We start from the raw sequence: 13,698 nt of genomic DNA, 5'->3' as shown, positions 1-13,698 counted from the left end.
TGGGCACATGACCCAGTTCTGAGAAATGGAAGGTGAAAAGAAGCCTTATTGGAAGCTTCTGGGAGAGACTGTCCTATTCTTGCAAAAGACACTGTGTTGCCTTCTGGCAGGGTCAGAATTGCATAACTAGAGCCTCTCCTGTCCTGAAGCTATGGGTGCGGCAGGTCAGGGATACGGCTGCTCTGCTAAGGATAGCAGAAAGAAGAACAGAAACAGGCCACAAGCCTCCCTGGACTTACTCAGTTGGTGAACTGACCAACTAGAGCCTCCTGACCTTGGGACTTCTTGCTGCATGAAACAATAAAATGTCCTTATCACTTCAGACATTTTCCTTAGGTTATTTATTAATGGCAGACTCCCATGACAACGACCTCATAGTCCTATTTTTTTTCTTTCATAGTATTTATCGCATGTGTACTTACGTGTTCAATGTCTGTTTCTCGCACTCACACAGGAGTGTTCATTTTGTTCATCATTGGATTTCCAGGAGTAAGTGCTGGGAGTGAGTCAGAGGGAGTGCTTAAAGCACCCTGCGAAGGAACAAGTGAGAGCCTCAAATTCTTAAGCAACAGTCCTCTTCCGCCCCTCTTCTCTCCTCCTCCTCCTCCTCTTCTCTTTGGCTTTTGCCCACCCCATCCCCTTCCTGATCCTTGGACTGTTGTTCTTGTGCTTCTGTGTTGTCAGTGAAGCTGACCTGCAAGAAGGCTATCTGGTTGTGAGGAGGGAACCCAGGTTCCCCTTCAGCTCTAGTTTTGTGTCGATGCCTGCTACCCCTCAGTGGTTCTCAAGCTTTGACCTCAGTGAACAGAAAGCCACACCACTGACAAACTGGACACTAATCGGACCAAAAGGATTCACGAAACACATTTACTCTTACTATGTTTTTGTTTTCAATTTTATTTTTGTATTCTTCAAAAATGGGTAGCTTTGACTCAATGTGTCAAGTCTGACTGAAAATCCCTTCTTACCATGACTTTACTTATGACTTAATTATTTTCGCATGGACTCTTCCTTTTCTTAGGAATTCTTCATTCCCCATCCTTCCTGGTTTAGGTGGTATTGGAGGCCAGCAGAAAATGTACATACTTGAGAAAAGGAACGCTGGGCTGATTTTTCTCCAGTTAGGAGGAAAACAAAACAACCTTTCTTCCTTCTCTGAAACTTAATGGCCCCATTCAACAAGTGTACACGGGCCTCATTCTATGTGGGTTTATGTAGGTAGTAGCGCATGCTGGAGTTACAGGAGACCCACAGCCTCCGGGTGGTGGCACCTCCGGGGAGCCGGGGGTGTAACGTTCTCTGGATACAAATGGAAGAATAGACCGTCACTGTGCTGCTAGCTCCGCAGAGGAACGGCCCCTGTCCTTGTGAATATGCCACAGGCATTCCTCTGGGAGAAGGAAGAAAGGGGAACTCGCCACGGCGGGATCTCGCAACACCAGAGCGCAGCACGCTGCAGTGGGTGAGTGATTCTGTTTATATTTAGAAAACCAGAACGCACGCCTCGGGGATACTGTGTCTAAAAGGCCACAGGAGAGTATTAAATTACCTGCCTGAATAACCCAGAGAGCTCCGTGCTAAAGCCCTTAATCTCTGTTCCTTGAAACTCCGTTCAGCCACCGTCTCCAGCCTACATCATACACCACGGGCTGCCTAGATGCGAGTTAAGGTTCCAGAGTCCTGGAGGAGAGCGCAGCCAAGCAGCCATTGGGTCACGTGTCCCATAGAAGGGCACCTCTGTGACACCAGGGAGAGCAAGTCTAGGGTCTGTACGCCAGTTCCGCGCTCTGGAACACAGAGAGAGAACCAGGCAGAGAGAGAAGAGCCTGCAGTGAGGCAGGTTGGAGACGGTGGTGGAGAGGGAAGCGATGATGAATACCCCCCTTAACTTTCCTCTCCCTCGGCCCACACACTTGAAATAGAAATAATAACACAACCAACCACCCGCCCGTATCCGCGATGCTATCGCCCTATTTAAGTTGCCTCGCTCCGGAGGTTCGGGGTATAAAGTGCAGACTGTCGCGGTCGCCGCAGGCCGGCTCCGGAGTACAGGTTCGCGCCGGTGAGCGCGGGTGACCCCACCTTCAAGGAAGCGGGCTCCAGGCTCTCCCACGCCACGCCGGGCTGACCCCCCGCCCTCCTCCGTCCCTCCTCTCCGCCGAGCTCCCTCCTCCCTCCTGCGCGCCTCCTTCTCGCAGAGGCCCCCGCGGACCGGCGAGGCGGCAGCAACCCACGTCGCCGCCGCCGCAGCTCCTGCCCGCAGCGCGCCCGCCGCGTCCCCGGCTCCCACGCAGCGCGCGCGAGCGGCGGCGCCAGCAGCCCCGGACCCCCGCACGGTGCGCACGGCGCGGCGGGCGCTGGGCTGAGCCGAGCCCGGCTGGGGCCGCAGGAGGGCGGCGTGGTGGAGGACGCCGAGACGCTGCGGCGGCCGCGCAGAGGGGACGAGCTGCGCACCTGGAAAGTTACCCGGCGGCCTGGTGAGGCTGGGGGGGCTCGGGCACCCGAGGGGGCGCGCGGCGAGGGACGGGAGTGGGGACACGAGGGTGCTTCTCGGCGTGCGTTGCGGGGCGTGTGCCTTCCCCCCCCCCCCCAGCCGGTCTCCCGTGCTGTTTGCGTGTGGACACGGGAACACCTTTCGTTCTCTCCGTGTGGCGCCGGTGGCCCCATACAGCACTTGAGTCTATAGCACAGAGTGGCTGCAGCATCCTTTGGGTTCGGCTGGCCTGGGGGGCTTAGGGGTGCTGTCACGGTATGCCCTCCTGGCTTTGTTCTCCAAGGTCTGAATAGCTTATGGGGCACGCAGGACTCCAGCAAGGACTTTTGTACAAGTGCGTGTAAACTTGTTTGGGTGTCCTGTCAGTCCGCACCCTGAGACGCTTGCACATTTCTGCAAGAAGGGAAAAGAGCAAAGGGACGCCAAGAAACCAGCCACTTTGGAGATGAGAGAGAAAGAAATAGGTTCAAGGATAAGAACTGAGCGCCTAGGCAGAGCAGGGAGGCCAGAGCTGAGAACAGAACCGGCACAGGGGACCAATAGAAAGGATAACACCTGGCTTGCAGCCTCTTCATCGTGTTTCCAAAGTTCTGTAGGAAAAGGGCTTTTTTTTTTCTTAAAGAGAATGTAACATCCACCTGCTCCCTGCCACACCCCCATACACACAAGCGCCTAGAAACCATTTCTCGTTTTTTTTTTTTTCTTTTTGCAAGTTTCTATTTAGCTCGTAGAGAAGGCGAGCAGCCCACAGAACAGACAACAGCTGCTGCTCATGTTCCTGTTGCGTATTGCACACTGGGGTAATGAGATGATGGAGTGAGGGATTCTCTTTGGAGAATTAGACTGTCTTCTCTGTCACAACACGGCGTAACTAAGAATAAACATTTTGCAGCGATGACGCCTGTGAACCCAACCTTTAACAGTCCTTGACTCCAGACCTCTGTACTCTCAGGAGATGGATGAGGACTCCCTTCACAGGGAAAGAAGACACGTGCTGCTCCACTGTTGGCCAAGCCCTGTAGCATCATATTGTCTGATTCCTCTGGGTTGTTTTCCAATTATCCCCATGTTTTCATTTTCTCTAGCCTCCTTGGCTCATTATCCTGGGCTTATCAGCACTCTTATTTCTATAACTGTAAAAATTCGCAGCATGCCCCTTTAATACCATCCTGAAATCCCAACTCTGGCATCAGCTCTTTCCACGGGACTTTTAAAAGGAGGTCTACCGTCTTCTGAAATGGCTAACCTCTGTACTTTCCCCTCTGGTCTCGTTTCTTTTGACACATCTGGGATTTGAGCTGTAGGCTGCTGTCTCTTGAACTTTCTATTTCTATGCTGTCTATCGTGTGTCTCTCCTTCCTACAACTTTTTCTTATCCTTTTCCAGTTTTTGCTTCCCCTCTTCTTCTCCCACAAATTACATATTCACAGGCATGGCCTGTCTACACTCGGCAATGTAGGCATTTCTTTCTTGTCTCCCTGGGTGTTCTCGTCTATTCCTGTGAATTGCAGTCTGACCTCTGAAGAATCGACCAGAGCTCTTCTTTGCATAGGCATCTCCATCTTGTTTGCACACGGGCATCTCAAACTCAGTACATCTCCTGTCTCCATAAGACTCCTTCTGCATGACCCCTCCCTCCTTCTGCCAGTGTCATGGAGGGTCGCTGTAGATGGTGCTCCATGGAACGTGTTCCACAGAGTGAATGAATGACACAGAATGGAAGCATCATCTTCCTCCAACCTGCCCAAGACCAAAACATGAGGACTTACTTGTCGCATTGTCTTACGTACAGTTAGAGACTCCATCCTCAATTTGACTTTCAATCACCTCTACTTTTAAAAAAAACCATTAAAAAATTTTGAGATCATAATATAATCACAATATTTCTTCCTTCCCTTTCTCCCTCCAGAAACTTCCATATACCCCTGCTGCTCTCCTTCAAATTCATGGCCTCATTTTTCATTGTTATTGTATGGTATATATCATACAATGTGATACACACATATCAGTTCAGTCCATATAATGCTGCTTGTATGTTTGCTTGTATATGTATCTTCAGGGCTAGCCGTTTGGCATTGACAACAGGTGGGTGTGCTCTTCTCTGGGGAGGCTCACCTCTGCTACTCCAGCCCTCCCCAGTTGGCTCTAGTTCTTTGTGTGGGGAGCCCTCCTCACGTTAACAGATAGCGTCTTCCCACAGATCTACTCTTCTTTTCCGTCTAACACTTAGAATTTGATGCCGTCATTCCTTCTGTGATCACCAATCCCTGGGAACCTCTCCAGTTCCCGCGTATTTGTCTACTGCTTCTGCACATCTTAGCTTCTCGCTTTCCTTGGATTCTCTAGTCCCTTGTTTATTTCTGCTCACTGCACTTCCATGCTTGAAGTTTGCAGGTCTCTCATTCTGACCATGTCCAAAGTTGAACTGGTACTCCATCTCCCATTCTGCTCCTCATTCTGGCTAATGGCGTCACCTCTCGTCCAGTTGCCACAAGGCGACCATGAAGCCTCATTCTCTTTCATCTCCTCACCACTCAGATCCCATCGGCTCTCGTGTCCTGGTTTGTGCATCCCAGCCCACATTTTTGTATTTATTGTTTATTTGCTTGTGTGGCATTCCCACCCTGCCAAAAGAGCTGAACGGAATGCTCCTGAACTTCTTAGTGTGTAGGATACATAGTATTCGTAAAATCCATGATGTGAATTCTGCTGGGGGTGGCGGGAACTTCAGTATGACAAGCTCCTGTGGTTGTGAGTTGAGGGGAAAGGGCTCTTGAAATCGAGATGCCGAGGAAAGATAAAGCAGCAGCAGCAGATTCCCAACTGAGCCTCGTGTCCGCTGTCATGGGCCAGGTGGAAAGAGGGTTTTAATTGTAGCACTGATAGGAGATTTAGCTGTCCCAGGGTCAACTGTGTGTGGGTTGCCTGAAGGAGGAGAAGCAAGGATTTAGATATTCAGTGATGGTTAATTATTTTCTACAGGAGCCCTGGAGAGGCAAGCAAATAGTGTCATAGAGATATGTGTCATTTTTATATAATCTTAGCATTTTACCCAAGGAAGCCAGTAAAGCCCCCTCCTTCAATTCTAAAGCTAAACTGCCAATATGATTTAAAAAAAAAAGATAATGTATTCAGCTTTTTGAAGGAAAGGAAATTGCAGTTACCTGTAACCCTCACTTCTGTGAAATCCTCTGTAGTAATGTTTTCCTCCTAGTTACCATGGAGATGGTCTGTATTTTCTCTAGTTCAAGAAGTTTGAGACTCTGGGCTGACTTTAATCTCATAAGCACTTCTTACTTGGATTAGTGCAATTGCCTTTGTTTTACTTCCCTAAAGCTTTCTTCGTTTGGTTTCATAGTTATTCCAGGAGCATTATCTTCTAAAGGACAGATATGACTACACAGCTTGAAAAAGAACTTGGCTTGCATTAAAACCCAGATACCATAATAAGGCATGTGCATTTTCAGTTTCTTACTCCACTATATTACTTTTTTTAAGCTTATTACTCATTACTTTCCTTCCACCCATCATACATTTAGCCCATTTCTTCAGTGAATTAGGCTTTAGGTTTTCTTGCATTCATTTCATAATAAGTGTTCTGTTTTCTAATTAGTGGCCCCTCTACATTAGGGCAGTTTTAGGTTTATGGAAAAGTACAGTTCCTATGTAACATTCACCCCCCCTCCATCAGTTTCCTTTGCTCCTAAAAACATTAAAAACAGATTTTTTTATTTTTAAATTTTTTTCTTTATTTGCATGTGTGTGTATCTGTGTGCAGTGTGCTGTGTGTGTGTGTGTGTGTGTGTGTGTGTGTGGCCAGAAGAGGGCATCAGAAGTCTAGATCTGGAGTTACAGGCAGTGGTGAGCTGCCTATGTGGGTGCTGGGAACTGAAGCCTGGTCCTCTGGTTGTTCAGCAAGTGCTGTTAACCGCTGGGCCACCTCTCTAGTCCTAAGTTGGTAATACCTTGCAGCAGTGATATATATATATATATGTATATATATATATATATATATATATATATATATATACATATATATATATATATATCACAGTGTTTGTTACAACCAATGACCATATGGACATATTCCTAACTAACATCTATCAGTTTTCATTGGGTTTAGCCTTTGCATTGTATATTCCATGGCTTGAGACAAGTGCACAGTAACACATATCTATCAAGTACCATACAGAATAGCTGCAGTGTCACAAACACTCCATGTGCCTTACTTCCTTTCTCGCTCGCAGACACTCATCCACACCTTTTCCCACAGTGCTGTACCGTTGGACCCATACAGCACGTATGTTCTCCCAGTTGGCATCTTCACTTAGTGACATGCATTTAAAGTTCCTCTATGTCTTCTCACCGGTTAATGCTTCTTATTCTTGAAAAATCTGTTTAATGGATGGACTGGAGTTTCATTGTTAACCAACAGGACATAGTTGCTTCAAACCTTGCAGCATTTGTGAATAAAGCTGAAGGTTTTGAGGAAGCCTTGAGACTCATTGAAAAAACACAGAGAAGTAAGATACTTGGTGAGAAACACCCACCATGTCTTCTGAGGTGACCGTATCACCTTACGGGCCCTCTGTTCACACCAAGCTTCCTGCCAGCCCCTGTCAGGTCAGCTTTGGTGTGATCTGTGTGGGGGACTGTGACCCCTGTGTCTTGGTTTCTCCCTGCCGAATGAGTTTGAAGTTATCTCCTCACAGCTGACTGTGTCCCCTCCCTCTCTTCTTTGCTCTCTATACATCTTAGGTGATATATCTGCTCAGGTCCTTTGCCCATTTTCCAGGGTTGTTTAAGTTGTTGTGTGCTGAGAACACACCTCCTTTATTAACTTTTCTCCAGACTGTTTTATTCTCTTCTTTTGCAGAGATTTCAGTCTTAACAAAGTACACACTTACCAATCTCTCCTTTCAGTTATTTGCAGTCTTTTATTTTAAAATCCAAGCTCATCTAGACTTTCTTCTATGCTCTCTTCTAGGTTTATGGTTTTGTGTCTTATGCTTAGGCCTGTGATCTCCTCTCAAGTTAAATTTTGTAAAAGCTGTCAAGTCTGTGCTTAGGTGACTTCATCCTTTCCCTGCATGTGGGTGTTAAATGGGCCCCTTTCTCCGTCAGCTTCACTTTGCTCTCTTTTCAAGGGTCAGTTGACTGCACAATTTGATTCCACTTCTGGGCTGCTATGTTTCATTAATCTCCTTGGCTATTATTTCACTAGGGCTCTCAGAGCTACTTTCCTGTTCCTACCCTCTCAGTGCTTGTAGCCATGTGGTGAGCACAATGTGGGGAAGTCAGACCTCTGACTATTCTCCTTTAATAGCTTCCTCATTTGGTGTAATTTTTAGTCAACACTCTTTTTGGTTGAGATAAGCCACTCAATTGGGTAAATAGTGCAAACAGTAATCATACTATTTAGTTATTTATGAAGCCATAATGCCATACACCAGGAACAGTGCTAAGTTCTTATCATTGTCTATGTCATATGACCCTCTAAGGATTCCAAATGATGTATAAATTGTTTTATCTATTTGTCTGTCTGTCTGTGTGTCAATATGTCTCTTGTGTTCTTATCTCTGAAGTCTAGTAGCTGAAGACATAGAAAGTTAATCCAAAGTGCTTCAACAGGGACACTGGCTCTCTAGTCCCTGCCAGCACTTTACCATATCCCATGTTTATAGATATGCTAGTAACCTCCTCCCTGTCACATGTGTGTTTGTATGCATGTCTCTGTGTGAATCTCTCTTTGTTGACTTCTATGTGTATCTCTCTGTATCTCTGTGTTTGCGTGTATCTCTCTCTGTGTGTATCTATTTCTAGGTGTGTGTCTCTCTCTGTGTATATACATGAGTGTATCTCTCTGTGTATTTGTGAGTGTGTACCTGTGTGTGTACGTGTGTGCATGCTTGCATGTACTCTCTGTTCGTGTGGATGCATTTCTGTCACACTCCACTTGGATAGAGGGAGCAACAGCTATTATCTAGATAGGAACCAAGCTTTTGCTTTAAACTGCTCCAGGGCAGACAAGAAAGCCACATTTTTTTGCCACACTGACTGCCAGATATGAATCAGCCCAAAGTCCTTCCCAGTCCCTTGGCCCCTCTGTGAGCAGCTTCTTCTGCAGAAGGGGGATTAGTTGATGATGGAGGCTACAGAATTATCTTCTCCTCTTGCTGAACGCCGTGGCCCACTCTCTCTACTCCCTGACTTCGGAGTGTACCCCTTTGCCAGGAGGAATGTTGTGTGCCTCCAAAGATAACTCAGTGAGCCTTTTGATTTAAGAATTTCACTTCAGTATGTGAGAATAAGCAGAAAGTACAAGGAGTTGCCAAGCGTAAGCAGGCGTAGAAATTCTTGATACAATTTTTTGTGGTCATTCACACTGTCTTCTCACCTCCAGTCTTTGGGTGGGGCTTGTTTCCTGTTTTGTTGTTGCTGCTCTGCAATGTTATCTCTTCTCAATGTGATGTCCACAGAGAGTAAGGTCTCACTCCCACAAGGCAACATTTGCATCTTTAAAGACCTCCTGTCTGGAAGGTAGCCACTTCCTTATATTTCTGCCTCATACAGAAAAGAAACTGTGTTCTCCTCCTATGGAGATGTGCGAACCCCTCTCTAGTCCCATACTGCTCAAAGGGCCCCAATGTACCTGACGTCTCCTACATGCTTCATATCACACAGAGTGCTTTAAGATCTTCATCAGGACCCTTATGAGATAGAGATAATATACCCATTTTATAGACACAAAAATGAAATCAGAGATGCCACATAACTTACAGGGGGCCGGGAGAGGGCAGGTTGCTTCCTCCCTTAGCCTGAATCTGCTGCTCAGGTGAAAGTGGGCTTTTAATCTCTAAAATCATTTCTTATCACATCATGAACTGTCCTGTCACGTTATTTTAATAACCTGTAGCTGCTAGATTGATGAAGCAACACCCCGCAGCTCAATTCTCCTTGTGGTGAGCAATCCATATTTGAGAAATTACTTACCTTAGCGACAGCTAAGAAGCACACACCATGAATCTGATCAAGTTTTATATGGCCAGAGACTTGAAACCCTGCTTTAGGGGTAGCAGCAAAACTTAAAGAGAAGAAGTGAGAGCCCACAGCAGTCTCAAATAGCCTAGTAACTTGTTTAATTCAGCAACTTGAAAGGTAAGTTAGCTGCTCTCATTTCTCCCTATTTTAGGAATTCTGAATAGCCCACAAGATTTAAACAGCTTCTGAAGTGACCTCCTTCGAACAGACAAGATAGAGAGGGAGGTGGTGTTTGGGAGGATTTAACAGTCTGCACTTAATTGTGTTTCGGGTTTGTGAAATGATCGGGCTGGTTCAGATTTTGCTCCACCCATAGGACAGAAATGATTGTAGACCTTCTCATAGTTAGTGTGTTAGAACTGTTTTCACTGGCAAACCCAAGTGCTAATCCGTGTGAGGCTATGCCTCGACAGAATGCATGACATTCAGGGCTTAGTAAACATTTGTTTCGTGAATACGGAATGAGTCATTAATTTAATATCAAATCTGCTTACGCTTGCCATATTCTCTATAAGACAATTCTTTCCCCTACTTATCTCTCCTTGGCTGAAAATGCTAGTTCACAAACCAGAAAGTCTGTTTGGAAGATGGCTTAAGGCTGCATGATAGAAACTTGTGCACATGTTAATTTCAGCGACCTTTGGGAGAACCTTTCAGAATATCATTTAAGTTGATTCTCAAGTCTCCATCTATCAGCCTCCAAGTTGCCTATTCCGGATACAAGTCTGTCCTGGCTCACTTCTTTAAATTCTACTCTCCTCCATCTTTCTATGTCATGTTAATGGGGAAGAATAATAAATGCTGCCGGGTGAACAGAAGCTTAAAGGTTATGTCTGCTACAAGTCTGCATCCTGTGGCGGCAACTTCGCACAGCTTATGTTTATTAATGGCTGCTCCCAGCGAGGATCCTGTGAGGAGTGGTTCAGTGTTGAAAGATGTATCACTTCCTTTTTCCGTCCTGATCTTAGGCAGCATACATTGGCTGGTTGCATCTGTTTAAATTTTTTGCATCTAGCCAGCCTCTGTGGAGGCTGCAATTAATCTGGTAGAACTAGGGAAATCAAGTCAAGATCTTTGTCTCCCTGAACTTGAAATCTGGCGGTGGGAGTTGGAAAATATGTATCTGTAAACTTCAGTTTTGATCCTCTGTTCTGATTCTATAAAACCAAAATTAATTCAGATGTTTTTCAGTTGACGTAAGGTTCCCCAGACGATGCCACCTGATACTACAATGTATAGTGTGCAAAGAGCAATTAGTTAGGGCAACATCTGCCGTTCTTTGGCTGTGCAGACTCTGTTGCCGTGATTTTGCTTATATAAGTTTATGACCTGCAGATGATTTACTTTTTAGAAAGGTTTTTCTTTTCACTTTAAAAATTATGTGTAGGTGCCTATGAGTGCAATGCTTATGGAGGCCAAAAGGGGGCACTGGATCCCTGGTAGCTTGAGTTACAGGTGGTTGTAAGTAGTTGACACTCTTAACTCCTAAGCCATCCCTCCAACCCTTATTTGCTTTTTAAAAATTTACTATTGTTTATGTGGAATTGGCTTAGTAAATCTAAACTTACTCGATTTCCATTGAAGTAATACTATCAATGAAACAAAACATTATTAGTGCCAGCCTTTTGAATCTATGATAAATGTTAAAATAAATACATAGCTTTGGAACTTGAAAAAAAAAAACATGACAAATTAACTAAAATTATCCCTTATAACCCCTGATCTTCCTCTACTATACTGAGGGTCATTGGATTGGTGATAACTTTGGGGGTCTCCGTGAGGCTTTGTGTGTGTGTGTGTGTGTGTGTATTTGTGTGTGTGTGTGTGTGCCTAGCAGGCCAGAAGTTGATGTTAACTGTTGTAAATTTATCTTGGCTTTATATATCGAGGCATGGCCTCTCTCCAGAGCCTAGAGCTCATCATTTCAGATAGTCTGGTTACACAGCTTGTTACAGTTGTCCTGTTTCTGTGTCCCGGGCACTGGAAATACAGGCAGGCTGCCACGTCTACCCAGAATTCATGTGGGTACTAACTTAGCACCTCACACTTGTGCTGCAAGTGCTCTACTCACTGAGCTATCTTTTGAGCCCTGAAGATATTCTTAATATAAAAGAATAGAGCTTCATACCATGGGCCATCACGGTTTGCACAGCTTGGCTTTGGGACTTAGCATGAAGGATGCAGAAGAAACTTCATACTGATTTTTTTTCCCCCTTGGGATCACAGTTCAAAGTTTTTAACAACTAGCCTTGTCAGAAAGGCAACACGTACTATTGTGCCAGGCAAGAACAAACTGCTAATAAGGGACACTAGCTCTTCCACTACCTGTGAGGAATGCAAATGTGAGATTTCTAAAAGGGGAGCTCTTTTGGACTGTAGCCGAGAGAGAGAGATAGAGAGAGAGAGAGAGAGAGAGAGAGAGAGAGAGAGAGGTGGGAATTATTAACTTATTTCAAGCCTCTGTCGCTGTGGCTGCTCCTTTGCATCCAGTCTCTGCCATGCTGACATCCAAATCCCCATCCTGTTGGGATGCTTTTGAGACCTGTCCAGAGAGAACCACTGAAGGTGACTTGGGCCATCTATAGAGAATGCTCAGGTGTGATGCTTGTGCTGCTGAAAAGACAGGGAAGAAGGAACTCAAATGCTAATGGCTCTCCGCAGAGGGATAGAGTTGCTCTGCCATCGGTTTCCCTTGTAAGACTGGAGGAGCTCATTGCTCATCAGAGGATGATGACTGCTGTGTGTCTGTTTATGAAGCCGACTGGAGAGGGGAGGGCTGCTGGGAGTGGAACTCCGCTTGCTCATTCCCAGTTCTGTGCCTTTCCCTAGGTTCCCGAGCAACATGGGAAATGGTTCAGTGAAACCCAAGCACGCCAAGCACCCAGATGGCCAGCCAGGGAGCCTCAGCAACGAAGCGCTGCGGAGCAAGGTGGTGGAGCTGGAGCGGGAGCTGAGGAGGAAGGATGCGGAGCTTCAGGAACGGGAGTACCACCTGAAGGAGCTGCGGGAGCAGCTGGCCAAGCAGACTGCGGCCATCGCGGAGCTCACGGAGGAGCTTCAGAGCAAGTGTGTCCAGCTCAACAAGCTGCAGGACGTGATCCACGTACAGGGAGGAAGCCCACTGCAGGCCTCCCCCGACAAAGTGCCTCTGGATGTTCACCGCAAGGCCTCAGGCTTGGTCTCTCTGCACAGCAGGAGGGGGGCGAAGGCGGGAGTGTCTGCGGAGCCGACCACCCGAACCTATGACCTCAACAAGCCCCCCGAGTTCTCCTTTGAGAAAGCAAGAGTCAGGAAGGATTCCAGGTAAGAGGTCTCTGTGATCTGCTCATTCAAAGTGGCCTTCACAGCAGGAAAAGACCAGGGAGGTGACCCTGAAGCTTCCTAAATGGCCAAGGGCGTTGAAACCTCAGTGGTGGGTATGGGGCTCTCCGTGGAGAATCTGTCTCTTAACATGAAGCTTTTCCTTCGAGTCTAAAATTGCGCTTTACCCGGAGGTTGGGGTGTGGAGATTCTGAGACAGGTTTAACTGACAGGCCGAATTTGGTAGCTGCCATCTCTGTTCTCTTGACACTCCCGGAGCAGGGCCGATTATTTAAGAAGGGTGCGCTTCTCTCTGTAAGGAAGCGGACTTAACGGCGGCGCACAGGGAGCGGATGGGGTTCAGCATGTACAGCAGAGCCGCTTCCCAGCCGCTGGTCTTTGAGAGTCCTGAGAAAGGACCGTGATTGAGACTCACGGAGGATGATGTCATCCGTGCCCAGTCCATCCTGAGGGCTGCCCTGCCAGCCACCACGCTGGCTGCTTAAGATAAATACACAGATCTCTCCTTCCTGTGGGGAGAGATAGCGCGGCAGAGAGACAAATGAGGACTGCAGAGAGACCAATGAGGACTGCATGGTTATTAATTGGGATAAATGATGCAGCAAACAGAATCAGTGTGGTGGGTGGTGTCGGAGGAGTTGGGGAGAAAAGGGGAAAGAAATGGGATTCTCATGACGGCCTGGCTGATGGATGAGGTGACCTTTAGCTCAGACACAAAAGACGAAAACCAGGCAGAAATTAGGTGAAAAGAGCATTTTAGGCAAAGGGAACAAATTTAAAGTTAAAATTGATTTTTAAGATTAGACTTATGTCCTTTCAGATGTTTAAATCAACGTGATGCG

The 13,698-nt window shown here is 46.5% G+C and overlaps 1 protein-coding gene across 2 annotated transcripts in view; it reads left to right on the top strand.

Moving 5' to 3' along the window:
• Positions 1-1,316: 1,316 nt before the first annotated feature.
• The window catches only part of Prkg2 (protein kinase cGMP-dependent 2), a 105,557-nt gene continuing 93,175 nt past the window's right edge, over positions 1,317-13,698 (top strand). The window contains exons 1-2 of one of the 2 annotated variants that reach the window (XM_060380989.1): positions 1,317-1,462; positions 12,365-12,838. In XM_060380989.1, coding sequence (XP_060236972.1) covers positions 1,374-1,462; positions 12,365-12,838 — 563 coding nt within the window. In that variant the 5' untranslated portion in view covers positions 1,317-1,373. Of the gene's footprint in view, positions 1,463-1,576; positions 2,478-12,364; positions 12,839-13,698 lie in introns of those variants that run through there. The other variant, XM_021658894.2, reaches the window with a different exon arrangement.

The sequence above is a fragment of the Meriones unguiculatus genome, chromosome 3, assembly GCF_030254825.1.
Source record: "Meriones unguiculatus strain TT.TT164.6M chromosome 3, Bangor_MerUng_6.1, whole genome shotgun sequence".
Classification (NCBI taxonomy): Eukaryota; Metazoa; Chordata; class Mammalia; order Rodentia; family Muridae; genus Meriones; species Meriones unguiculatus.
This window is presented reverse-complemented; position numbering and strand designations above follow the sequence as displayed.